The sequence below is a fragment of the Mus caroli genome, unplaced genomic scaffold (genome assembly GCF_978045245.1).
Source record: "Mus caroli unplaced genomic scaffold, Mus_caroli_1 scaffold_3, whole genome shotgun sequence".
In the NCBI taxonomy this organism is placed as follows: Eukaryota; Metazoa; Chordata; class Mammalia; order Rodentia; family Muridae; genus Mus; species Mus caroli.
In genome coordinates this window covers 102,962,772-102,990,492 of record NW_028227258.1, presented here as the reverse complement: position 1 = coordinate 102,990,492, position 27,721 = coordinate 102,962,772, and the positions used below count along the sequence as shown (strand labels likewise).

The 27,721-nt window shown below is 40.8% G+C and overlaps 1 protein-coding gene across 2 annotated transcripts; it reads right to left on the bottom strand.

The window, feature by feature from the left end:
* Positions 1-413: 413 nt before the first annotated feature.
* Positions 414-27,553, bottom strand: Igsf10 (immunoglobulin superfamily member 10). 2 transcript variants are annotated; one of them, XM_021157444.3, is made up of 8 exons: positions 27,169-27,553; positions 26,530-26,797; positions 23,940-24,134; positions 22,478-22,607; positions 18,961-19,351; positions 11,114-15,331; positions 8,860-9,760; positions 414-3,116 (listed from the first exon to the last, which is right to left on the bottom strand). In XM_021157444.3, exons 3-8 carry the CDS (start codon positions 24,131-24,133, stop codon positions 1,208-1,210), a joined length of 7,743 nt encoding a protein of 2,580 aa, XP_021013103.1. In that variant the 5' UTR covers position 24,134; positions 26,530-26,797; positions 27,169-27,553; the 3' UTR covers positions 414-1,207. The 2 variants fall into 2 exon arrangements, with proteins under 2 accessions (XP_021013103.1, XP_085691993.1); XM_085835867.1 differs by having other exon boundaries at positions 26,530-27,553.
* Between the last annotated feature and the right edge of the window lie 168 nt (positions 27,554-27,721).

Genomic DNA, 27,721 nt, shown 5'->3' with positions numbered 1-27,721 from the left:
TACCAATGTTAACTGTAGTCAGCTCGTGTCTGAGGTAGGGGCCAAAAGAAAGTAGGCATTACGGAGAGTAGGCATCAAGTTACAGATGAATGGCATGTGCTAACAAAGCTCTTGGTCTTAGTGATCTGGGCTAACTGAATGACTTTTGCTTTTTTAATTTTCAAGGCCCCTTTATAAATAGATGAAATAAATTTATAAATAGATGAAATTTGGGCAGAAGCCAGAGAAATTATTCTAGAAAATACCAGCCTTTAGAATAAAAGAGGTGAATCATATGATACTCCCACATATATTTGGGTTAAATTAAACATGTAATATTAGTACGGTGAAATATGAAAATAAAGCCCACCATTTAAATACAGTGAAACTTCATTATATAGAAGCAGTTGTCTAGACTCTTGGAGGGATTCTGCCTTAGAAAGTCTGTCTTAAGAATGGCTCTGAACCATGGGTGCCTGGGCAAGGTTTTAAAGTTATAAGGAAGTTTCACTGTACCTCTAGAGCATTTCAGGACGAGAGAGGTGTGGACAAACGTGAAACACGCTTTGCACTTCCCAGTGTGTGAGCAGTAGGCTGCCCTTTACATGTAGAAAAGCTCGCTTGCATTTGTTTTGTCTTGTTTGGTTTCATTTTTAACGCGGGTATTGAGACAATGGGAACTTTCAGTGTGAACCAATGGTAATCTACTAGTCATAATCGGAACAGTTCTGTGCTTGTTTCCTGTGGGTTTTATCCAAACGTTTGTAAACCAGTGGCAAGATATTTGTGCACTGAGATTAACACAGGCTGCAAACCTAACCTTTCACGTTGTCTCCATTCATTCTGTGTGCGATGTTTGTAACATTGGTGGAAAACAGACACAAGGCAGCTGGCAACCGTTAGCGGAAGAAAGGTCTTTTTACTGAAAATCCAGGTGCATTCGCCATTTGTTAATTTGTAGTGGATCATTTTCTCTTAATGTTTTTTATTATTTGTTGGCAAAATCAAAGTGCCTTAAGTTAAGAGTTTGCTTTGAAATCCATAGAAACTCGGTATCAGTTCACAATGCATTTCTTTACAAGTCTCATTGCATGTCCATTGTAAATTTAACACTGTAAATGTATTCAGATTCATTTACATGCCTATGGCTGCCTTTGATTAAACTTCTTCCAAAAAATAAACTCTGCAGATGTTGGCTTTTGTTCCATTTTTGGTTTCTCCCTTCCTGTCAGAGGACCTGAATGTAAGTAGTTGCATAATCAGTACCAAGCACGTTCTGTGCTCTGCATTTATAGACTCCAGAATCGGAGGCTCGGAGATTCTGAATGACCAGCGTGCCTTGTAGGGGAAGCATCTCACTTCTGTGGGGCCTTCTTTCTGTTGCCGTTGAGAGCAGGGAGTATCCCGGTGTCTCCCAGGTGATTTGTGGCTTGGGGACTCCCAAGGCCACACAGTGGAGCTGCATTGCTTCTCCTGTCCTCCTGAGCATGCTCCTGGGAAGGTAGTTTATAATTCGGGGAGGGTAGGCCACAATCGTCACGGGAACAGTAATAACTGCCTGGCCAATGCTGTTTTGAGCCTTACAGACATAATTTCCTCTGTCGTGAACTGTTGTTTCTTTGATGACCAATGTGCCATTTTCATGCAATATGTATTTTCCACTGACTTGAGGTCTGTCTATCACAAGGCCCCCTGGTGTAGTCCATTTGACATTCGGCTTAGGGATTCCATCAGACACACAATGCAGGGATAGCGATTCCCCACCGGCACTCTTTATCATCCCCGGTTCGTATGTCAGAATGACTGGCTTCTGCCCAATTTCTAACAGGATGAGTTTCTCGATGTAGCCAACCTTATTTCTTGCTGTACAGCGATACTTTCCTGACTTGTTCCGAGTTGCTTTGTAAACAATGAGAGAACCATTGCTTGCCATCAGATATGGGGAATTTTGTGGCCCATTAGCAAATTGTGTGCCATCAGGTAAGATCCAGATAATTTCAGGTGTTGGGTTGCCATCCACAGAGCAGTTCATTGCTACGGACTTGCCAACCTGGGCAACTACTTTTTCATTGAATGGGTTTCTGAATGTTGGTCTTCTCAGCATTTCCAGCACTTTTAACTGCACCACCAACACACTCTCTCCTCCTTCGCTCCGAACCACACAGGTGAAATCCGCAGAATCAGAAAGCCTGATGTTCCGAATTTCCAAGGTTCCATTTTGATGCACCGTGATTCTGCCTCCATAGTATGGAGCCGTGAGGAAAATATTGTCTGGCATAATCCATGTGATCTGGGGTGGTGGGACCCCATCTGCTCTGCAGTCCAAGTGTTTTTTGGAGTGCTGAATGGCTGTGGCTTTAATAACAGTTTTGTTTGCATACAAACCATTGATTAATGGAGGCCTAGAGACAATATCCAGTTTGTATGTCTTAGTGTCATCCCCACTAGGATTTTGAGCTACACACACATACTTCCCAGAGTCAAGCGGTTTCACTTTATTGATGGACAAAGTTCCATTGGCGTGAAATATGAACCTGTCATTGGAGAATGAAATGACATTGTTGGAAGGCAGCAACCAAAATACATTTGGCTTGGGTTCCCCAGTGACCTCACAGTCCAGGACAGCTGTGTCTCCAGCCTTGATCCTTACATTGCTCCTGTCACTTTGCCTTATCCGTGGGATGGCTGTTAGAACTGTTAGGTGGACTTTCATTTCATCTTTCCCTAAGGTGTTCTGAGCAGAGCAAATATAGTCTCCTTCCTCTGCCATCCCAACTTTGTTGAAATACAAGGTTCCATTGTGGAAGAGGGTGTACCTCTTGGTCCTGTAGCCACTGTCATCAGCTTGTGCTGCATTGTTCACCACTGTTCCGTCAGGCAAACTCCAGGATACCTCAGGCACAGGGGAGCCAGAAGCCTTGCAGTCAACTTGGAAATCTTTCCCGTGGACTACTTGCTTCTTAAAATGCTGCTTGTGTTCAATTTTGGCAGGTGTCAGTCTTAGGCGGACATGCATCAGGACCAGGTCATCTCCCATTTTGTTTCTTGCCACACATAAGTAGTCACCACCATCCTTTTCTGTCACCGATCCAATAACCAAGGAGCCATTTGGGTAGACATGGATCCGGCTGCCCATTCTAAGGAGAGAAGAGACAAACGTGAGAATGCAGCAGGGAGAATTGGGGCTTAGGGGATGACTCAGTTGGGAAGCTGCCTAGTGCACAATTTTCAGACCTGAATTTGGATCTCCAGCGCCCACAAAGAGTTAGGCAAGGTGGTTCACATCCATAACCCCAGAATGGACACAGCTGGCTCCCTGGAGCTTGCTCGACAGCCAGTGTACCTGAAGGATGAGCTCTAGGCTCAGTGAGAGGCCCTCCTGAGAGTACGGTGGAAGCAATTGTGTAAGACCCCAATGCTTATTTACTTCTGGCCACCACACGTGCACACACCAAAATGAACGAGCATACCTTGCACTAACACATAAAAAGACTAAATATTGTCACCAATGTAGACACATTTACAGAATACCATACTATGTAGAAGCAGCCTTATTTATAGGATGATTTATCCAGCCTTACTAAGAGCTGAATGTCACAGTTGTACATACATGTAAATAATTTAGTATGAAATTGTGACACATAGATAAAATGAAAATAATTATCACGATCAAGCTCATCACCTTGTCACCTTTCCTTCTTCCTCTTCTTCTCTCCCTCTCCCTTTCCCTTTTCCTCTCCCTCTCCTCCTCTTTCCTTCTCTCTCTCTCTCTCTCTTACATGGCATTATCTTTATGGATTATTTTTTAAAGCTGTTAAAATGAAGATCTAAGTCACTTATTGTTATCTAAGCCATTTGCTTAAAAAAGCTTTGTAACAAAGCATAATTTGCTGAAGACAGTGTTATTTTCGAAATGGCCTTCAATCAGATCTTTTTTTATACAACTTTTAGAAACAGCTTGTTGGTGAGAAGGATGCTGGAAGTAGCCAGTTTTTAAGACATTTTATATATCAAATGGATCCACAAAAATAGCATTTCCTCTTAATGAAAAACAACTCGTGGGTATGTGCTGAGTTAATGCCTGATGCTAATTTTTAAATGTGTTAATGAAGCAACTTTTTAGTTATTTAACTAGAAGCAATCTGTCCTTTGCCTGCTGCAGAGGACAGCATTCTAGGATGAATTAGAAGCTGAATCACCTGCTGCGTAATTGACACAGTTGACCACCAGGTGGCAGACCCTCGCTTTAGTGTTAAGAACATACTCAAGCACACCTGTGTTTTTCCCCTTTCTTTTGACAACATGAGGTAAACAGAATACTTGGAGCTCATGCTTCAAGGCAAGAATGTTTGAGAAGTGATGTGGGGTAGGTCTAGGCATTGGGGTTCTGGCATGATGGTTATGTGTAGCAGACACTAAGGACTAAAGCCCTAAATGTTGGTTCTTGACAGTCCCTCCCTTAAACTGTGTTAGCATTGTATGGGACCAGACTTACGCACATTGCTTGGTTTCTCGTAACAGTGTTTCAGATAGAGCTGGTCAGGGACATTGACCTCGGTGCTTAGAAAAGTTCTCAAGTTGCTTACGTGGGCCATTAAGTTTGAGACCCAGACTCAAATTTTAGTGTGCATCACAATTACCTTAGGGGCTTCTAAGAACACAGACTCTTTATCAAAACAATCCCTGCTTCTGATTCAAGTTCTTGGTTAATATTAATAATACTGGTAAAGAGGCAACCTTAAAAAAAAAGCTAAGGTGACAAGCCTCAAATCTGATCCACCATCGTTACAATATGTAACATCCTCCATTAATCAACACTTGAAGAATAGTGACATAAGAAAAGGCTTATCTGCTTAGGAGAGGGCTGGGAACTTCCAAGTAGCTTTGAAGTGAAAAAACTTCAAAAAGAGACAAAACATCAGTTTGACAAGACTGTCTTTCCTTCAGCTGTCAACTTGGCAAGGCCTAAAATTAACTGAGAGTCTCAATTGATGGGTTTTTGCATACTACACTGGCCTGTGAGTATGTCTGTGCAGGATTGTGTTGATTGACAAAGGGATACCAGCCCTCCCTAATTGACACCATACCTAAACATTTTGGTCTGACCTGTGTAAGAAATCTAGCAGAATATGATTCAGTAAGCAAGCAAGCAGCATGTCTTCATGCTCCTTCTTCAAGTTCCTGCTTTGAGTCTGCCTTGAGTTCCAGCTGTGAGTTCTCTCAATGTTGGACTATAACCTGTAAGCTGAAATAAGCCCTCTCTTCCCCTGAATTGTCTTTGATCATAGTGTTTGTCACAGCACCAAGAATAAGCTAGGACAAAGATGATATAACAGATATAAATATATACACTTGATATGGTACCACCTGGATATATAATATATAATATTATTAGATATAATATTATATCTAAGGAATTAAGTTCAATGCAATGATAGTAGATATGTCAATATTTAATTTTAATTTAATTTTTAATATACACATATACATAGAAAAACATATACACATATGTATATACATACACACATACACATATATACAGAAAAACTAAGACAAATCTGAGTTGGACCACACTATAGAGAAAACTGATCTAATGCACTTTTTGAGGATACTTCATTCAGCCACTGTAACACACAGTCTTATCATCAGCACATGGAATTTTCTCTAGGTGAGTTCACATGTCAAGTGTCAAATTTTTAAAAATTTAAATTTTATTGTATTTCTTTTCAGACAAATGAAATTCATTAAGAATGAAAAGCCATATAGTTAAGTGGAAATTAAATAACGTGCTACTAAATGGACAGAAGGCAATTGAAACTTAAAAGAGAATTGTAAGAACATTAAAATTGCAACAAACTATCAAAATCTGTATGATAGAAAAACCAGTATTAAGAAAAATTTATAGCATGATATGCAATCTTAGTAAAAATTTTTCAAACACAGGATCCTCAAGGACTTAGGGAAACAAACAAAAAAATTAAAGGAAAAGTAATATAATAAAAAAATGAAAAGTAAAAAAAACCCAAAAGGGCAATGAAATCTGTGGGTTTAAAAAAGGGGAATAAATACCATCTCTAAATCTTTGCATAGATTAATAAAAAAAAATTGACAGTCACCTAAATCAAAATGGAAACATTATTGTACTACTAACAATAGTTAATAATATTGTAACTTGGCAGGATCTAGAATCACTTAAGACCCAAGTCTCTAGACAAACCTAAGAGGGATCATCTAGGTTGTCTAGATTAGGTTAGGATCTGAGCATGACTGGAGAGGTTTTATTGATTAATTGAATTGAAAAGACACAACCTAGATGTGGACAGTGTCTTCCAGCAGCAGTGACATAAGAAGGTCCAAAGCAAGAGTATTGAAGCCCTGTGACCTACTTCCCCTGTTTCTTGTTAGTAAACTGACCTACTCTGTTGCAGCTGCCTTTGCTGACATCAGAAGTCAGACTCCTTGGTCGGTCAAATTGAACTGAAGACCAGGCCTTTAGTGCCAGACTGGGGTTACTGACACTCAGCTTCAGGGACAGTGTAGCTACTGGCTCTGAGCATTTCCAATGTGAACACAGCAATTGTTGGACTCCCCAGATCTCTTGTTGTATAAGCCAATTGCATTCCTGATTAGTATATATTTATGCTACTAGTTCTGTTTCTCTAGAGAACCTTGATGCTACAGAAACACAAAAGATTATTTTAAAACTACTATGAAAAAGATATAAGATACAATTTGCTAAACACATGAAACTCAAGAAGAACGAAGACCAAAGTGTGGACACTTTGCCCCTTCTTAGAATTGGGAACAAAACACCCATGGAAGGAGTTACAGAGACAAAGTTTGGAGCTGACACGAAAGAATGGACCATCTAGAGACTGCCATATCTGGGGATCCACCCCATAATCAGCTTCTAAACGCTGACCCCATTGCATACACTAGCAAGATTTTGCTGAAAGGACCCTGATATAGCTGTCTCTTGTGAGACTATGCCGGGGCCTAACAAACACAGAAGTAGATGCTCACAGTCAGCTATTGGATGGATTACAGGGCCCCCAATGGAGGAGCTAGAGAAAGTAACCAAGGAGCTAAAGGGATCTGCAACCTTATAGGTGGAACAACATTATGAACTAACCAGTACCCCCAGAGCTCTTGACTCTAGCTGCATATATACCAGAGGATGGCCTAGTAGGCCATCAGTGGAAAGAGAGGCCCATTGGTCGTGCAAACTTTATATGCCTCAGTACGGGGGAATGCCAGGGCCAAGGAGTGGGAGTGGGTGGGTGGGTGAGCGGGTGAGGGACTTTTGGGATATCACTGGAAATGTAAATGAAATAAATACCTAATAAAAAAAGTATATGGCAAAATCACATGAATTTTAGAAGTCCTGTGCAAGCTTCTGGAAGCGTGTGGCCTTGTATAACTGATCAAGAAATGGAAACTGTAATTACACATCATAGCAGTAATGAAAAGTCTTCTGTCTAAAAGAAATCTTAGTATCTTACAGCTGTACTGATGGTTTATATGAATATGTAAAGAGTTACTTCCATTTCTTCTTAAAGTATGAATAGGATGCCAGGAACTCTGGCAACCCATTTCCATCATTCTAAGCCAAAACACAGCAACAAAACAAAAAAAAACAACAACAACAAAAAAATAAACCCATACCCATGATGAACACAAATGCAAATTTTCTCAATAAAATACAGGTAAACTTAGTTCAGCATTTCAATATGTTCATAGAACATGATCAATTAAGGTTAACCCCAGGAATGCTGGGATGGCTTAACATTTCAAATCAATAAACTTAATACAACACAATCAAAGACAAAGCCATGTGACTATCTTGACAGAAGCAAGAGAAGCACTTGGTTAAGTCTTAGTGTGCTTTTATAATGAATCAACAAATCTATACTGAAGGAACATATCTCAAAATATTAAACCCTATATATGAAAAAAATCTACCATAACTATCACACTGGACTAAAGGGCTAAAAGTGTGTCTTCTTAGGTTGGAACAAAACTCTGTTTTCACTGTTCTTACTCAAAGCCAAAAGAATTATTAACCTGTTGTTTCAATGAAAACCCCATCAAAATTCCAATCACTTCCTTCCAAGAGGTAAATAAAGCAATCCTATAATTCATATAGATCTGCTAAGAGTCAGAGCAACTGCAGCAATTCTGACAGTGTGTGTGTGTGTGTGTGTGTGTGTGTGTGTGTGTGTGTGTGTGTGTGTGTGTGTGCGTGCGCACGTGCATGAGAGAAAGAGAGCTAGAGCGAGCTGGTGTTGTGAAAATAAGTACAAAGTTGATAAGTGAAATATTGAAGATACCGAATGTCAAGATGGGAAACGCATACAGAGGAGAAAGTATATGTAAGCATGTGGGTTCTAAGTTCACACTCTTTAGCTTAGCACTTTAAAACTTTACATCTTAGTGAACTACAGTCTAACATTTAAGGTAATTTTGATTCCTGAAAAACCTGAAAATTAATATTGACATTTAAATTAAAAATTGCAAATTCATTATATTGTGTACCAACTTACTGTAACACTAGGGAAAAAAAACCTTCAATTTCCAAGTCTCCATGTAGATTCATATATACTATGTTTAATTTCTATTGCATGTATATTTTAATAAATAAGTGTAAACGGAAAAGCACTCAGCTTCATCTCTTTCTAGCATTCTATAAAAGCATTGCACAATGTCATGAAGAACACAATTTATAGTCCACAAGCTATAATTTTTGCTTTTCAGAAACAGGATTTACTATATAGTGAAGAGTGTACAATGAATAGCAATTTTTAGAAAGAGCACAGTAAAAAAGGTTTGTATAGGTAACATCAAGTAGACAAAGGAGATAATTTTAACAGAAAGGCTTACCTGTGCCACTGGTCAATGACAACCTTGGATGGTAACTTCCAGATTATTGTAGGTTTTGGATCCCCAGTAGCTGAGCAGTTCAGTAGTAATTTCTCACCCAAATTCACCTCTGTCCATTTCTGCGAGGCAGTTTCTATCCTGGGGATTGTCTCTTGCTCTTCTACTCTAAGGATCACTACCCTTCTCTCTGAGCCCGAGGAGCTGGTAGCAATGCATTCATAAGTGCCCCTGACAGAAGAAACGATGTTTCTTATATACAGGGTCCCATTTGGATACAAGAAAAACCTGGAATGAGTCAACTGCAGTGGTTTCAGTTCAGTCCCATCATAGAGGACCCAATGAACACTGGGCTGGGGAGTTCCCTTTGCAGTGCAGGGCAGTTTCAAACTTTCACCTAAAACCCCAACGATGGCTTGTCTCTTTTGCTCTATAATAACAGGGGGAGCTGTGATGACTTGTATCTTAACCAACAGTGAATCCTGGCCAGATGGGTTGTTGGCTACACACTTGTAAAAACCACGATCATAAAGACTCAGATTATGGATGATCAACGTTCCATCGGGTGTTACCCAGAACTTTCGGCTTCCCTCGGGTGTTTCCGAGACCACTGTTTGGTTAGCGAGTATCCAGGAAATTGTAGGTCTTGGCATACCTTCTACTCTACACTTAAGTTTCACAGTACTTCCAGAATGAGCTGTGATCTCCTTGACATGACTCTCCAGAATCCTAGCAGGATAGGAGACCACAGACAAAGTGACATGAAGGTGGTCTATACCTAGTGGATTAGAGGCAGCGCACAGGTACTGTCCACGGTCCTGAATGCTGACCCTCTGGATGGACAAGGTGCCATTGGGAAGCACATGAAACCGGGTTTTCTGTATCCCTCGGGATATTTCACGTCCTGATAAAATGAAAAAAAGAAATCATAGAATTCGTGATCATTGTTGAACTGACAAAAAGTACAATTAAATTAAAAAGCATAGTCTTCAGGTGGTTAAAGCTGTCTTTCAATTTTTTATGCACATAAATTTAAATTTAAAATCCAGATAGTTCAACATGACATTTATGTAAAATTTTATATATACATATATGATCAATTTTCAAAGTATTTTGGCTTTAACATTTTTATTCATTTATTTTAATGTTTTTATTTTTGAATAGGTCATTTCACCCTTTCTCCTCCCTCCAATTTCTTCATTTATCTCCTCTTGCTCTCTTTCAAATTTATGGCCTCTTTTTCTTTAATTTTTGATATATATACATATAAATTATAAATATATATAAGTATATAAACATGATCTTCTCAGTCTATACAATGTTATCTATATGTATATGGTTTTAGTGCAGACAATTTAATATCAGAGAAATAATTGGTCCTAAATGTTGTTTTAAAATGTTTTAAGACAGGATCTAATTTTATAGCCTAGGCTGGCATTGAATTCATCTCCGTTGCTGGCAGTATAGGCATGTGCTATCCTATCTAGCCTTAATAATTACTCTTTTAAATTTCCCTTATCAATACGTTTTAATGATTTGTGTGCATATGTATGGGCACATGCATACCATTGCCAGTGGGTAGTGATAAGAAAACAATCTCGTTTTAATGATTTGTGTGTATATGTATGGGCACATGCATGCCATTGCCAGTGGGTAGTGATAAGAAAACAATCTGAGGGAGTTGGTTCTCTCTGCCATGTCTGTTCCAGAGACTAAGCTGACATCCTCAAGCTTGGCAATATGTGCCCTTTACACACAGAGCCATCTAGCTACCTCTCAAACCATTCTTAACACATTATAAAAAAGAAACGTTTCTAGTAGGGGAAGAGAGATGGCTCAGCAGGTGAGAACACTAGTTGCTGTTGCAGAGAACCTAGATTCAGTTCCCAGTGCACACATGCTGGCTCACAATTATCTGTAATTCAAATTCCAGGATGTATGATAACCTGTTCTGACCTGTGTTTACTTCAGGCACATGTGTGCATATACACATATGCTGGCCAAACATGCATACACATAAAATAAATATAAAGTTTAAAACCTTCTGGTAGGGGCTAGAGAAGTAGTTCCAGCTCCAGGAAATCTGGTACACACACACACACACACACACACACACACACACACACTTAAAAAGTCAAATCTAGCTTTTATATTTTGAAGAAATTTAAAACTAGTGTTGGTTCTTTGATTACTATCCTGGAAGGTCTGATTGTGTCCCTGTTTTGTAACTAAGGTTATAGCTAATGGTTCCAAGTACCTGATGAGACTCTAGTCCAGTGGATGGTGGGCTTTGGGTCTCCAACAGCCTCACAAGGAAGAAGGACATCTGAATTAGTTGGAACAGTAAAGCTTGCAGCCTTTCCTCCAATTATTCTTGGCTTCTTCAATATAGTCTTAGGCAGAGAGTCGTAGGGTAGGTGTTTGGAAGTTGGGTTTTGAGCAGGTTTCTTATCAAAGACACTCTTTTCTGCATGCCTCTGTGCACTCCAATGCAAGGCATGAGTGCTGGCCTCTGGAAAGCTGAGGCGGGGTGACAGGCTTATTTCTGGCCTTTTGCCCTTTTCAATGGTTTCTAAGTGTGACCTGAGCTGAAATTTGTTTTCTGGCCAGGGAGAAGGCTTCCATTTAGAATCCTGTGGTTTATCCACTCTTGGTGCTGGCATAGGAGTGGAGGTCAACAGACTAGAGAGGGGAAAGTCAGTGGTTCCAGTTAAGATCTCAGAATTGGGGCTAGCCTCTGCTAAGGGTTGCTGCAGATCTGTATCGTGCTTTGAAGATTCATATATGGTGACCATTCTATTTGACATCATCTTGAAAACTGCTGGGACCTCACTGTCTGTAACCACAACCTTAGTGAAGGGAAGAGGGGAAGAAGTAGGCATTCGGGGTGCCCCACTGCTGAGGAGTGGTGGTGTGGCAGAGGCTCTTTTCATTGCGGTGCTCTCCTGTGATTTGCTCAACAGAGTTGTTTCCGAAGCTGTTATATTTCCCGAAGTATGAGTGCATTTCTGGGACAGTTCAGTTATGCCCAGGAGAGAAGCTGCTGAGTGAGGAGCAGCTGTACTTACAGTCCTAGCAGTGACTTGTCCCGGGGAATGACTGAAAGCCAAGGGAGTATCAGCTGTTGTTGGAACTGAGTATGTGCTATAGCCAGAAATCTGCCTGGGGGTGATGGTTGGGCCTTTCTTGTTCTTCAGAGACCCCTTTGTTTGGTCTTTTGCTTTTTTGGATCGTGCTTCTTGGGTTTCAGAGATAATGGCAGATGAAATAACAGGAGGAGTTGACAGGAAGCTTAATGTACTAGATCTCTTTCTTGTGGTGCTAGGAAGCACTGGGAAGGAGTTGACAGAGAGACTTCTGGCACCTTGTACTTCAGTGCCATTGTGCCGAGTGGCAGCCATTGTTGCAGACTGAGCTGGCGACAGACTTGCCAAGAGTGTTGTAGAAGGTGAAGAGGAACCATGATCTGTGGGTAAAAGAGGAGCTTTTTCAGGAGGCTTAGTGGCTGTGTTCTTTTGTAAACCAAACTGATGCAGATTCTTTAACATCCCCTCTTTGCTATGGTTATTTGCCAAGATTGGGTGCCAGGGAATTTTCCTTCTTGAGAATTTTGTGCGTGTTGCTTTTGTTGGTATTGAGGGTTGGCTAAGCGGACTGGAAAGGGGTGGTGTCAACACTGAATCTGTTCCAGCTTGGATGGTCCTAGGCATGCTCAGGTGACCACTATTGTCTATAGGAGTTTTTCCCAGGGATACAGATGTTGGAGCAGAAATCATGCTTGCTTCAGTGGGAGTCATGAGGGTACTTTCACTTCTGAAATAGTTTATAGTGGTTGTGATTGTCTCTATATCTACATCTTGTTTGTTCTTAAATAGTAATGATGGCTTCTTGACCACAGTGGTAGACTCTTCTGAAATAATCCCAACATTGTTAGCTTTGGGGAGGGTACTGTGGAATGAGCCTGTAACTGACAGTGCTGCTGTAGTTATGGTGAGCATTTCTGTGGAAGAACAGGTTCGGCACATCCCAGGGGGCTCTGTGACTGAAACTTGACTTACATTTCTGTTAGCAGGTCCCTTGAGTGCTGGCCTCACAATCCTGTGTCTATGCCGACGGAGAACTGGAGTTCTATATGGACTTATAGCTTGCCCTCTGCTCCAAATTGTCCTCTCTCTTCCCAAGTTACCTGTACTGTTGTTTCTAGGAGTTTGAAATAAAGAAGGGGCAGTGGTGTGGGAATCTGAAGGGTGCTTGGAGAAGCCTGGATCTTTAGTAGTGTGAGCAAAGGAGTTATTACTGCTAACTCTACTTACTTCTGTTATAGGTATCTGAGGTCCATAACTTTCTGTTGGATTTACTGACTGCAAGACTGTATTGGCTTTGTTGGTGACGCTACTAAGCATGCTGGTATAGCCATAGGTAGCCATGGCTCCCCCTGTTGCGGGGTGTGCACTTTGGGAAGATGTTCTCTCAACCTGAGCAGAATCTTGAATTTCAGCTACTGATGGAAAGATAATGATTGGGTTTTGGTGTGTTGTATCTTCTATTTTGCTTGTTACAGGCCAGGTCATACTCTTTGACACAGCTGTACTGTCAATAACATTAAATAATTTGAAATCAGGAAGGTGCTTGGGTTGTAGTGTTTGCGGATTCACGGTTGAGGAGACTTCTGTGCCAGAAGCTGAACTTGTCACAAAGCCATGATTTACTGGTCTAGAGTCAGCAGTTGGTGACCTTTCTGGGACACCAAAGGCCTTAGTTTTCAGAACTGTGAGTTCTTCATCTGGAGGAGTCAGGCCGGAGGCATCTTTTTCCTCCCCAGCGAGTTCCACAAGTGGAATAGCCAGTGGCATTGGCTTTACTGTGGTATTTTCTTGCTTCCTTAGAACAGAATTCTTCTTTGCTTTTTCTAAAAGTGCTGCCCAGTGTTGGGGGTCAATTCTCCGAGCAGAGAGAGGGAACTGCCTCCTGTGTTCCCTGAATCTCCGGAGAGTGGAATCCCCACGCCGTCGATGTGTTAAGTCTCTATGTTTGTTTTTCTTATGTATACCAGAGACTTGTTTTCCAGCCTCTGTCCCTGTCAAAGATGATGCAGGGAGTTTCAAAGATGGTGGCTGCTTAAGGAGAACACTGGGCTTGGGTTCTTCAAGTCCAGATCCATCTATGTCGCTGTCATGCTCAATTGTCCTTTGACCTTTCATTTGGACTGAAACTTGAAAAATGGAAAAATCAGCCCCTGATGGGTTGGCTGCTACACAGCGGTAATGGCCTTGATCTTTTGGCGTAGCCTGTAATATTCTTAAGGTCCCATTGTTAAGAATCTGCCTGTCTCTTGATGACTGAGAGAACACAGTGTTCCCGGGAAGAATCCAGCTAATAGAAGCATCTGGAATACCAGTGGAACGGCACGGAAGATCAAGTGTCTCACCCATAATTACTGTGTGCAGAACTCCATTTTCATGCTTGTTTTCTACATAGGGCTCTACCACAGTTATCCTGTATGTGAGAATGTCTGCATCAGCATCATTGGTGCTTATGCAATGGTAAAGACCTGCATCAAAGGTATCAGCCATCTGGAGTTCCAACTTCCCCTTTTTGTCTATTAGGAATCGCCCATCCTCACTAACATAAGGGGCTCTCACTTTACTCCCATCAGCTAAAACCCATTCCAAGTGAGGTGAAGGGTCACCTTTGCCTGGACAGTCCAGGGCAATAGTGCCACCAACCAAAACAGTATGTTCCAGTCTGGTATTGTTCATCATCTGAATCATGGTCCATTTGAGTTTCACCGGTCTCATCTCTGCCTTTGGTAAAGTGATTTGAGCATCAGTGGAAAATTGGATCTGTAATGTGCTAAGTGTGGTGGCAGTTCTGTTGAGCTGCAGGGAAATTTTTTCTTGTTGGACCCAAAAAGGATCTGCTCTGAAATCAGCCTCTATGTTGGTAAAAGTGTCCTCAGGCCTAAGAGCCACCTGTTTATATTTGGGAGACAGCAGTGGAGTCTCAGTATGCTGGGACTTCCTTTCTAATATCAGAGGAGAGTCACTGTACAAAGCTAGGAGTTGCCACACTGGCTGGATGTGATCATAATTGACACTGCACACAAGATTTGTTGAAAATGACATATTTAGCATGATGTAGTCATTTTCTTCAGTGAATGCAATTGGTAATGTCCTAGAAGGCTTTTGGATACTACAGATCACATTGGCCTTATTTCCAGACAGGTCTGTCATGTTCAAAGACAAGGAGCCAAAAGGTTCTATGAAATCTTGAGGTGAAACAGAGGCAGATCCATTGTCCTCCTGAATACCCAGGCTTTTTGACTTCAGTGATGGATCAATGATTGGCTTTGTACATAGGAACGAGCCAGATGGTACCATAGCAATAGTTCTGCCTTTAGAGATCCTGGGGTTCATGCAAAGGGGACACTGCTGAGGACTGGAGGGGCTTCTGTCCTTCTTGCATTTTATTATATCTAGGAAAAAAATAACTTAATTATTTTCAAAAGTTGTGGTCTCTTTATAAATTAGCACAGTAACACTTTAAAGAAGTGTTTTCACTAGGACTTAAAACAGCAATTTTGAAAATTTAATATTTAATGGCTGAGTTACTATGCTTTATGCTTCTGAAATGATTTCTAAAAATATACTGCCCACACATCATGCTACACTATAATATGCACAGGTATGGGGGGTTTATTTGCCTTATCCATAGCAGCATTTATTATGCCTAGAAAGCCCTGGATATATATTTAGTACTTGATAAAAATTGATTGAATGAAACATTTCCTTATCCAGAGAATCAAAATCATAAGCTTACATTCAGCACTTAATAACACTACAGTTCCTCATGCCAAGGTTTTAGGACAGTTGTAGACCTTCCCTTACCATACTTAAAAAGATAACGCTGCTTAGAAATCTCTAAGACCTGGGATAGAAGTAAAAAATGCAAGCATTTTTCCATTACCCCCCTCAAAACAGCTTATGCTCTAGCTTAGTTGGGAAGGGGAGAGACTGTGTCCAGTAATATCAGAGTTTGCAAATCATATACTACTCGTCACAAAGGCATCCTGTTTGGGCACTGAGATGACATATACTTGGGCATTTTAAATAGTGCTCTGATGAACCTATTTTTAAAAGCTGGTCATTCAATGCTAGATAAGAGGTATAGAATTATCTCTGAACCAAAAACTATAGTCACATAGTCTGAGACTTCTGTTCTGTCCCATACACATAGTAATTCCTAAACCACTTGCTGAACATAGCACTTAAGAGAAACATTAGATGTCTTAAATGTAATTCATGAGAACAGTTTCACACATGTGTGGTTTCCTTGTAAAGGTCCAAGCAAGTCACTCTAAACCCTTTAGGTGTGTATCTGTCCTCTCATCTGAAGTTAACCATGGGCTGAAAATATGAACTGGAAAGCTCCTCAAATAAACCTAAGTTTTAAATCGCATGTAGTGCTGAGGACCCTGATGAAATCTCATGTTGTCTCAGTTGGTCCAACCCCCGGCACAGGACACAATCATTCTTGCCCATGTAGGCACATGCAATATGTTCCACACTTAAAATCATATAAATAGCAACCTCAGGCATCTCTAGACATATGGTATCATAGTGTCTATGTTCAAATAATCCCTGTTTTATTAATCATGCCCTTAGATACAAGAGTGGAAATGCAGACAATCGTGTATGCCAGAGAGAAGCTACGGGCATGGTTCCTTTCTAAAGAAACTTCTCAATTTAGGAAAGGAAAAAAAAAAAACATATTACAAACAACCTGCTGGAGTTATAGGATTGATGGTGAGAATGTAACTGTGAAATTAGGAAGAATGAAAAAGAAACTTGTGTTAATTTTGCTAACGTATTTTAAACTTCAAAAGTTAGGGCCATGGTGTACAGAGATAAACACCGTATTGTTTGGTACTACTTCTGGTTTTCTGCATCCACTGTAAGTCCTGGAAAGTATCCTTCATGGATGAGGGAACACTATTATACTTCCATGTGCCATGCAATCCCACAGTCATTATTTACCAAATTTTATAAAAATAAAAATTGTGCAGATGAGGTAGGTAGAAAGAATGAAAAGCTTTGAACAACCACAAGGAGCTTTTTCCAACATTACCTGTCACCTGCTGACATACTGTGTACCTTACCTGCTTGTCATTGCCCTGGATCTGACCTCATGAAGCTGTGAACGCAGCCAGCTTCTGGCCTAGTTAAACCTCATCACAGAATTATGCTCCTATCTTGGGGTGTTGATGATTGCTTGTACCTGGACCAGAGCTTTCGGGCCTCACGCTTGCGCAGATGCAAATCCCACTGCGTCACTTCATCTGCTTTATATCAGTTTCCAGGTCGCATACCAGTGGTTTCCATCTCCCAGTCCTGTCATTCTATGCCAAGCCAACGGCGTGAGCTGTCTGTCTACCATGCTTAATCCCATTGCCCATTACACACACGTCTCAAGGCCTTGGCCCTGACATCCAAGCAGCCACCTCCTTTACCTCTCCCAGTGCCCTGCTTTCTTCTCTTAACCTTCAACACTCACCATTGGAATGTCTTGTTTAAATGCTTGCCTTCCCACAGGACAGTAAGCTCTGTTGGTTGATCTGTATGTCAGATTCCTGGCCAGGGGGTGCCCAAGAAAGATGCAGCTCAGTAAAGATAGAAAGAAAGGAGTGGGCAGGGAGAGAAGGGTGCAGGAAAGTATCAGGAAGGCAGACAGCCGGCAGGACTTCAATTCTGTCACTCATATTTATTAACTTTGCTACTGGAGATGGTTTTATGGATGCTACACTACGATTTGGCATTGCAAAGGTGTTACATACATAGATATACATAAGAGTTGAGCAGTAAGATTTTAGTTTTATATCTGTGAATAATGCATGCTGAGAAAATATCAAAAGCAACACCTAAGAACCTAAGAATGAAAGATGCAAGAAGCTATGGGTAAATAATATTGGACTGCAGCAAGCATCAGAGAAACAGCCACATTGTGCCTGTGAGAGGCTTTCAAAATGCTTAGGGAATAGGAAAAAAATTTAAGTATAAGGGTGATTTGACTGATTGATAGCTCTTGTGAAATTATCAGTAAGCCAATTCAAACACAAGAGAACCTGTCATTTAGACATGACTGGAAGATTTTAGTCCTAATGGGTTTGTCTGTATTTGACGTGGTGTGTGTGTGTGTGTGTGTGTGTGTGTGTGTGTGTGTGTGTGTGTGTGTGTAACTAGATGGCAGATATGCACATTGTATATTGGCACATGATACACACACATACATTTTAAAAATCTTTTTACACACATGTTTGAGACATATTAGAACCATGGATAACTAATAGAGAGATGGTGAACTTATTTCTTTTTACCATCTTAATTGCTACATAATAACAATTTAACTAAAAGTATTAAGTACATACTGTGTCCCAGATCTATTGCAGAGGTTAGGGATAGACAAATTAGACATAGCAGAAGGCAGCAGGCATTTTAATCTATAAATTAATAAGTCTGTAAGTTTGGTATACTGTTCATTCAAGAAAGGAAGCACAGGCACCCTATGAGTGACGAGGTCATGATTCTAATGTGGATGCTCAGATAAGCAGTGTGACTCCCTTGTGGAGGTAATGCTGAGCAGAGCTGCAATCCCAGAGTACATAAAGCAGAAAAAAGAAGGGAAGAGATATAGGCAGAGGCAACAGCAGGGTTCCAAGCTGCAACAGGTGTAGTGTGTCAGCATCTGGAACACAAATTGCCTGCTTGAGAAGGACAGGGGCTGAGGAATTTGAGAATGAGAACAGGCCTGGGCCATACTAGAGGACCTGATAGTTAGGCCAAGAACCATGGGTTTGATTCTCTATGCCACAGATGAGCAAAGTTTTCACACACAATGCCATGGAGTAAAGTTTCTCAGCCTCCCAGCTTCCCGTTATCCCACTGCAGCATAAACACAGCTGTGGATGGATACAGAGTTCATTGTCACTGGTCATTTTGGGGACTTCCTTTTCTGCATCTACATTATCTAGGACTTCCCATTACAGATAACACTTTCCCAGCTGAGTCCTCTTTTTAATTACTACTAAGAAACAAACAAGATAGATACCTGGGTTTCCCTGCATCCACTCGGACAACCACTTTAAATGGCAGTCACAGGTCCATGGGTTTCCATGCAAGTAAAGGCTTTCTAGGTTTGGCATAGAGGAGACCATTTCTTTTGGGAGGGAGGTCAGGAAGTTATCAGACAAGTACAGGTACTTAATGAAGGAGGTTTTAAATATCTGGAGATAGCTCAAAGAGACAAATGTGTCTGGATGGAGCTTTGTCAGCCGGTTTCCTTCAAGATGTACCAAACGGAGCAAGGTGAGTCCGTAAAATGCCTCAGGGTTGATAAACTCAATGTTGTTGTGATCCAGGTGCAACCGGGTCAAGCTCCTGAGTCCATACAAAGTATCCTTCTCAATTATTTGGACTTTGTTATAGCTCATTTTTAAGACCTGTAAAGAAAGATATGGGCATATTTGTTTTCTCAAAGGAACTTTCACAAAGAGAGAAAAGTTTATAAATATAGAAAGATGTTGAGATTAATCTCATGGGACCTTAATTCCAACTCAATTCAAACAAAGTAGTTGCCAACTAAATGTGACAATATTGGAGAAATTAGAACATAGGCAAGCAGTCATAAATATTAAGGAATTATCGCTAAAGGAACATAGAGATGTCATGGTTACTTTTAAACTCTCTTTAATCTTTAGTTCTGTGTAGGCGTAAGCATCATGCCCTGGATTGGATTCAGAACGCTAAGTGGACTCAGGTGGACAGGATGCAGTGAGACAGGATCTGTGGCCATGATAACTGTTGAGCCTGGGTGATAAGTGCACAGAAATGGTTTTATTATTTTCTTAATATTAGAATACAAAGTAATGTAGTGGACTATGGAATTTCTGTGCATGTGTCCACATTTTTTTCTTGTTCATTTCCCTCTCACTGTCCTCCTGTGTGCCTCTGCCCCGCATCTGCTTCCTTTCCCTCTCCAAGATTGCCTCATTAAGTGGATTACAGTCTTCTGCCTACATTTGTGTATGGTGAAAAGCATTAGTGATGATGATGATGGTAATAATAATAATAATAATAATAATGACAGCAAGAGTAATTAATAATAAAAACTTAAAAAGCAGTTTAAATACATTTAAGATTTATGAGACTATCAATGAACTTCAACTTCCCCCATTTTAACATCTTTATTGAATAATAATTCTTGTGCAAAATGTTTTGTTTTTAGATTTTAGTGGCTTTAGTTAGCAAACAAAAAAAGAGTTTCATTATGGTGTCTCCACACACATTGACCATGAACTTTGCCTCTCATTGGTTCCTATTGTCTCCCTCTCACTCCTGTTGGTTTTGATCCTTCCCTAAACAATTCCTTCCTTTATGTCAATATATTAACATATCTAGATTCCACCCATGAGAGAAGCCATGGTATGTGACTTTCCTTTCTACCATCTCATTTCCTCCTGCCCCTTCATTAGGCCCTTCTTAGAGCACAGCATGCTGGTTTATTACAATATCCACAGGGATATAACTTTATCTACCTCAACTATTTCGTCTTAGGAAATTGTCTTTTCCCCAAATTAAGATCAATCCGCATCAATAGTTTTTTTTAAATCTTTTCCTGACCCTAAGTAACATCTTACTCTGTTTGCTAAGAATCCATGTATTTTAAACATTTCATATAAACATAACCATGCAATATGTGGCTTTTTGTGCCTGGCTTCCATCATGTAGCCGAATGTTTTCAAGATGTTGCAGCACACATCAACCCTTCACTCCTTTCTGTTTCTACATAGCACTCACATTACACAGTTTATCCACTCCTCAGCTGGCACATATCTGGTGTGCTGTCTTTTTCAGTAATATGAATTTAATTGATTCTGAATTAGAAGCCAAAAAATTTTGAATTTTTCATGATGCTTTAGCATTCATCAAATCCCTCTCTGATTATTTTCTAATCCCTCTTAATTAGTTCTAAGCATACCATTTTTTAAAAAGAAAAGAACATGAAATACTAATAAAAACAATAACTTTTTACATATTTTTCTGTTTTGACCTAAATTGTAATCTCTTCAAAAGAGAATTTTCTGGAATACCAACATCCCTCATAAATAAAAGCCAAACTGAGAACATAGACAGCTTTTCCCTAAATGTTACCTGGGAGTAAAACCTCAAACCCAATATTTCTCCATCAGAGAAAAACCTGGCTAAGAGAATAAACGTAGGTGGAGAATTTCAGGCAAGATACATGAATGATTCCTCCTGAAGATACATGTCCCAAATGCTGTCTGATGACCTAAATCAACATTGTTACATACAGACACAGCATACTATGTACTCTATGTCAAAACACTAGACATAGCTCCAGTTTCATGTTTAAAGTCTCTGTGAACAGTGGGTGTTATTGCTTTGATTGCTATTATGTGCTGCATGCAAATTATGATGAATATTATGGGACATATGTACTTTATTGTGCTTTTCACGAACAACAGCATTGTTTGCTTAAAGAGTTGAGTAGTTACCATGCAGTGTCAATTAGCTTCTCAAGTGTCAAGATTATAAGCAGAGAAAGGGCTCCCTGTGCAGTCTCTTTTGTTCTCCTCATTCTCATTGCTAGACTTGTCTAGTCCTTAAGTTTCCCACTTCGGTGTGTGAAAACTCTTACAGCATTTTCTTCATTTGTGGGAATAATTGTAGTTTCAGTTTGAAGATGGTAGAGGATAAAAAGTAGAGAAAACTCAAAATTTGTAATGGTTTATAAAATGCCATTATGTTAAAGACTGTCCTTATATTAAGGAATCCCACTCTACTTCCAGACAAACAGGTAGAAATGACCTTTTATGGATAAAATTTAAAGGTTTAGTAATTCCTGAAAATTTATTTATTTTCCTTCCTTCTCTTCTTTCTCCCCTTTCCTTTACTTCCCTCCCTCCCCATCTCTTTTTTCCTTTCCCTTTCCTTCTCCCTCCCTTCCTCCCTCTCTCCCTCTCTTCCTCCCTCCCTCCCTCCCTCCCTCCCTCCCTCCCTCCCTCCCTCCCTTCCTTCCTTCCTTCCTTCCTTCCTTCCTTCCTTCCTTCCTTCCTTCCTTCCTTCCTTCTTTCCTTCCTTCCTTCCTTCCTTCCTTTTTCTTCCCTTCTCTCTGTGATCCCTTATTGATGCATAAGTAGATACCAGATGTTGGCTGTCTTCCTGATGTTTTCCACATTAGTTTCTGAGTCAAGTTTTGTCACTGAATATGGAGTTCATTGATTGAATAGAGTGCCTGGCCAATGAGTCTCTGGGATTCTGACACAGGTGCTTCCAGGGACAGGAATTGCAGGTGTCTGCCACCATGCTGTGCTTTTTATGTGGCTACTGGGGATCCTAAATTAGGTCCTAGCAATTGTGTAAACATTTTCCCCAGCATTTTTTTAAATATTCAAAATTTCCCATAAAATTGCATTACAATTGAAATCCTTCCTTGATATCTGCCTCTAGTTTATAGAATGTCTCCCACGGGAATCAGCAGCTTTTGGGTATACCCCACAGTTGCACCTCTCTTCTCAGCCTCCATCACCCTCTACCCCTCTCACCTGCAAGGACTGCAAGCCTGAGAAGGTCTTGTCACTGACTCTGTGAATGCCATTACTGTGCAGCATGAGTAACTCCAGTCTGCTCAGGCCAGAAAAGTCATTTTCTGTCAATCTAGTGAGGCTGTTATACCTGGAAAAAAAATCATTTTTGGCTTCAGATTAATCTTCAATTAAAGTCCACATGTCAAAACGGAAACAAACAGAAAATTTCTTTACAACTGTGTTCCAGTTAAGAAGCCCAGGCAGTGGAGTGCATGTGGGTGTGATTCTAAGCTCAGGCCCAAATTACACTGTGGTGTAGTCTGGAGACTTTCTATGCTCCATTTTCCTCAGCTATAGATAACAGAATTTAATCCAAAGGTGTTATAAACACCAGCATCTTAATGAGGACTATTATCGCTGTGATGAAACATCATGACCAACAGCAAGTTGGGGAAGAAAGGATTTATGTGGCTTATACTTCCACATCATTGTTCATCACTGTAGGGAGCTAGGACAGGAACTCAAATAGGGCAGGAACCTGGAGGCAGGAGCTGAAACAGAGATCATGAGGGCTGCTGCTCACTGACTTGCTCCTTGAGACTTGCTCAGCCTGATTTTTTCTTTATAGAGCCTGAGAAATGGTACCACGCACAAAGGACTGGGCCCTACCCCATGAATCACTAATTAAGAAAATGCCCCACAGGCCTGCCTATAATCTAATCTTCAGGCATTTTCTCAGTTGAAGTTCCTTCCTCTCCAGTGACTCTAGCTTGGGTCAAGTTATCATAAAACTTGCCAGCACAATGAGCAAATGCTCGTTGCAAAGTGCTCAGCCCAAGGCCCCTCCCTCATAGGGAGGACACAGTGTCAGTCTTTACTGCTTGCAATTGCTTCCAAGGCACTGGGTATACGGTTATAATCCTTGTTGCTCCCCCATCCCCATTACTTCCTCCAAATGTGAACACTAGTGCTTGGCATACTGTAGGTGCTCACTAATGTCACATAGGTGATGGCATATCCCATTACTTGTGCATTTATACACATAAACAATTTTTCATAAACCTTCAAAATATCACCATAATTTGTCAGATTTAGTAAGGCAAGTATTTTAAGTAAGCCATTTTGTGATGGGTATTTATAAATTGCAAAAGAAATGCCATTTTAAAAAAAATATTCAATGACAATTCCTCTTCCTTGGTATCATAATGATTGTTAACAGAAACTGGATCTTTTTCATTTAAAATTCATTCAGAATAAAGCTGCCCCACAATTACGAGCCTCCCAAACAACGAAGAGGGGCTTCAAGTTCTAGTAAAAGACTATTGGGATAAAATGCTCATTGTCTCTGCAATATAAGGTTCGTATAAACCCATTTTAGAAGAAAACTATTAAAAGTAATCACAGGTGTTTTGGGGGGGACAAAGTACCAGGAAGATCAGTGGTCCCTTTCTGAGAAGGGGATCAGGCAAGGTCCACACACCCTAAATTGACTCGTTCCACATTGGCTGGGATGCCGTCTGGGATGGAGGTCAGGTACCGAAATGTACAGTGCACCTCTGTGGGCACATAGCAGGCACATCGGCGAGGACAGGCCCTGCTTCCAGGGGTGACCACCAGGCAGATGGCAGTGAGGGAGATCAGCAAGCAGCTGACTTCCCTGCCTCTCTTCTGCATCCTGAAAAGACACCACACCAGAGTTATAGGGCCAGTTCAAGCAAAGTCCTAGGCACAGCATACATAGCAACTCGGGATAATTGGGGATATTTTCTTTAAGAGTCGTAACTGGTTAATTTAATCCACACCTTTTTGTGGCAAAATGAACCTTTTTTTTTAAACGTTTAAATATGCTCCATACAATTTTTCTCCTTCCCCAACTTCTTCCAGATCCTTTCCAGCTTCCCACCCACCCAACTTCATGTTCCTTCTCTCTCTCAAAAGAAACAAATGAAAACCACAACCACCGCCACCACCACCACAACCACCACCACAACAAAACAGTAAGAAAAAAAAAAGAAAAATAGCACAAAAACCATCCATCGTGCCAACTTTGTATTGTCAACTGGTTGTTATACACAGTGTCAGACTGGAGAAAACTGGTATCCCCCTCCCAGCAGGCAGCAACTGCAAATGGCTTCTTGGTTAGTGGCAGAACTTTGTGTCTACTTCCCCTTCTCTGTGCTGGGATTTCACCCAGGATGTGCTGGTTTGAATGTGTGCCTCCTGTCTGTGGTTTAGTTAGCATAAAAATTAATGCATTTCATCCTGGCACCTATGTTACTATGCTTTGTTCTTATTAGCTCCCCTCCTTATTGCAGTCTCTCCTACCCACCCCAGCTAGCTTGTTTTTGCTTTACATGCATGCCTAAATACACACTCACAGATTAGAAAAGTGTGTAACTAAATAAAATTCTAAACACACATGCACACGTACAACTGTAAATCCAGCTTCTGTTTGTCAGAGAAGCTACACGGTGTTTCCCTTTTGAGTCTGTCTTGTTTTGATTAGCCCAATTGATTTCAAGTTGCATCCATTTCCTGCATATGTCATGATTTCACTCTTTTATGGCCACATGGGACTCTGTTGTACACATTTCCACATTTTCTTTATCCGTTCATATTTTGACGGCTACGTAATTCGGTTCCACATTCTTGGCTGTCGTGAATAATGAACAATGTAGCAATAAATGCTGTGCAGACTTCTCTTTGTAACATACCCAGTAATGGATTGGTAGTTCTAGTTTCAGAGGTTTTTATGTTTGTTTGTTTGTTTGCTTTCTGGAATTCCATAAGAACTGCAAAAAAAAAAAATTAACACCCTCCCCCAATTATCCAATAAATGGATAGACTAGTGAACTGAAAGAAAGACCTGAAAGATTGTTCAGGGCATCCAAATTGACATTCCTTTGAGATTCTATCTTATTCCACTTCTAATGCTCATCATCAAGAAGATAAATGATGACAACAAATGCTAGTGAAATCTGGAAAAAGAGGAAATCTTATTCCCTAGAGTGTAAACTGGCATAGACTCAGGAAACTGTTCTCTTTATAAACCAGTGTGTGCTAGCCTCCCATTGGACTTTATCACTAAATGGGCTTATTATTGTAAACATATCTTCATAGCTTCTCATTTCCCAATGAAAAGCAGGATCCCTGTCATTAGAGACCATAATAATGTTATCGGGACAATTAAAGTTCATAAATTTAAGTCTCTTGTTTGACCAAGAGCCTTTTACACTTTTATATACATTTTTAAAAATATTTTTATAAATATAAAAATAGTACACGTGCAATTTAGAAAACTCTGCATCAGTAAATAGATAAAAGTTATATATATTTTTTTCACATTGCATTTATGAATGTACTTCTTTATATGATCAATTTTTGTAACATTGTATTATTTAATATGTGTTTTATTTATTTGACTTAACCTTCCAAAACACTTTTACAGCTGTCATAACCCACTAGAAAAAAAGGTCAAATTTCTTTCTAGCATGTCTGCAAGTCCTTGCCAATAAGGACACATGGGCCTTTTCAGAGCTAACTAATGACCAGGAGGACAGTAAACTGACCAGCTGGGAGGGCTGAGTCTCAGCCTAGCACGATAGCAGCCACTCTGACTTTGCAGGCATAACACTGTCTGCTCTTTCTCCGCTTGGAAACACCCCTCTCCTTACTGACACAGTGATGGGGAGCATGGCCAAGGAAGAATTCTGCTTCTCTTGTTAGAAAATATCTTTAACCCGCACGTGGCGAAGGCTCAGTGATCCCTCCCAACCTGGAACTGTTATGAATGAGTTTAACCCAAATTAAGATTTACTAATGATTACTTCTATGCCTACACTGTCACTGCTACATCACAGAATATTTTTGAATACTCTCTGCGTGATGATTAAAAAGCAGATGAGCTTGCTATTATTAGATAAACAAAGATGGTACAAGGTAGCTGGGAAACAGAAGAGATATATGCACCTTAAGAGTTAGTTATAAGAGAATAGAGCCGTAAATGAATACCACATGAATTCCCGTACACTTACGCCTCAAACTGTATTTAACAAAAGAGTTGGCAATACCTGAGCTCTTCTGTCTTGCTTTTGAATCCTCTTGGAACATAGGCAGAGACAGGAAATCTTCTGAGGAGAGCCTTCACCCGATTGAAGGAAAGTTCTTTGCTTCCAAAGGGAGCAAAAGGCTTAGTAGGCTTAGTCTTCACTAGCTGGGGGACTGACGCTTCAGAGAACTGGAGGCGCTTCTGTTATTTTAATGGTATCATACACTTCCAAACTAACCAAAGCTTTCCTTTATCCGATTGCTGCTGCTGCTGCTGCTGGAATGCTCTTCCTTCTCCCTCAATAGTATAGGTTAGTTAGTTCTCCTTAAACTCACCTAAACTTACAAGTACTAATCAATCACTCCTTCTTTCCGAAGTCCCAGGCGTTTCTCCTCAAATTGCTTGCTTTGCACAAACACGTCATCAGTGTTTATGAAAGCGTCCCAGGCTACATATAATCCTTCCCGCTCCTTTTGCCTGGCTTCAGTCACTGAAGTGACGTTCCCTTGGTCGCTGCTTTTGTCCCAACTCCCCTCCAGTACTTTCCTTTTCCTGGACCCTTCTGCCCATCCCACCCTCTGTCTCGCCCTGAACCCCAGCTCCCACATCTACCAGACTCTCTGGGTCCCTTCACTTCCCGAGGGGATTAGCAGCCGCTCACCTCTGCCTTGGGCCAATGGAATTGCACCGCCTTTGGGGTCTGCTTAGCCTCTAGGGGTCTTCACTCGGGAGGAGGGCGGGGCAGGTGACGCAGCTATAGCCTCGGCTTCTGGGAATGGGCGGGCCATAGACCCGGGACCACCAGCGCCAACCCAGGCTTGCCTGCGCGTTTGCTCCTCCCGTGTTGGGAAGCCCTGGGCTTTTCCTGTCTGGTGGCAGGCTCTGTGGCCCGGGCTGGCTCAGGGGCTACAAGTTCTTTCCTTTCGTGACCTCTCCCATCTCCTAACAAAGGGAGGGGGAACCTAGACATAAAAATAGGAGAGGTACTATTGCGGGGAAGGAAGAGGATTAAGCTTGGGTGGGTGAGTGAGCAGATGATGCCCAGGAGAAGCTAAAGGTGTGTGTGTGTGTGTGTGTGTGTGTGTGTGTGTGTGTGTGTGTATGTGTGTGTGTTGGGGGCGGGGCAGAGGGGGGCTGGTAGTGGTACCAAATATGCTGACAGCATGTGATATACTTGAATAAAAAAACATGTCATAGACCCTGTAAGTCTTCAC

Excerpts from the sequence above, each read along its gene's own strand:
- Igsf10 (XM_085835867.1), bottom strand. The coding sequence starts at position 24,133 with ATGCAGAAGAGAGGCAGGGAAGTCAGCTGCTTGCTGATCTCCCTCACT. Across the intron at positions 19,352-22,477 it reads CAGGCTTGCAGTCCTTGCAG|GTCTTAAAAATGAGCTATAA; the intron begins GTGAGAGGGGTA and ends CTTTCTTTACAG. Across the intron at positions 9,761-11,113 it reads CTGGACTAGAGTCTCATCAG|GACGTGAAATATCCCGAGGG; the intron begins GTACTTGGAACC and ends TCATTTTATCAG.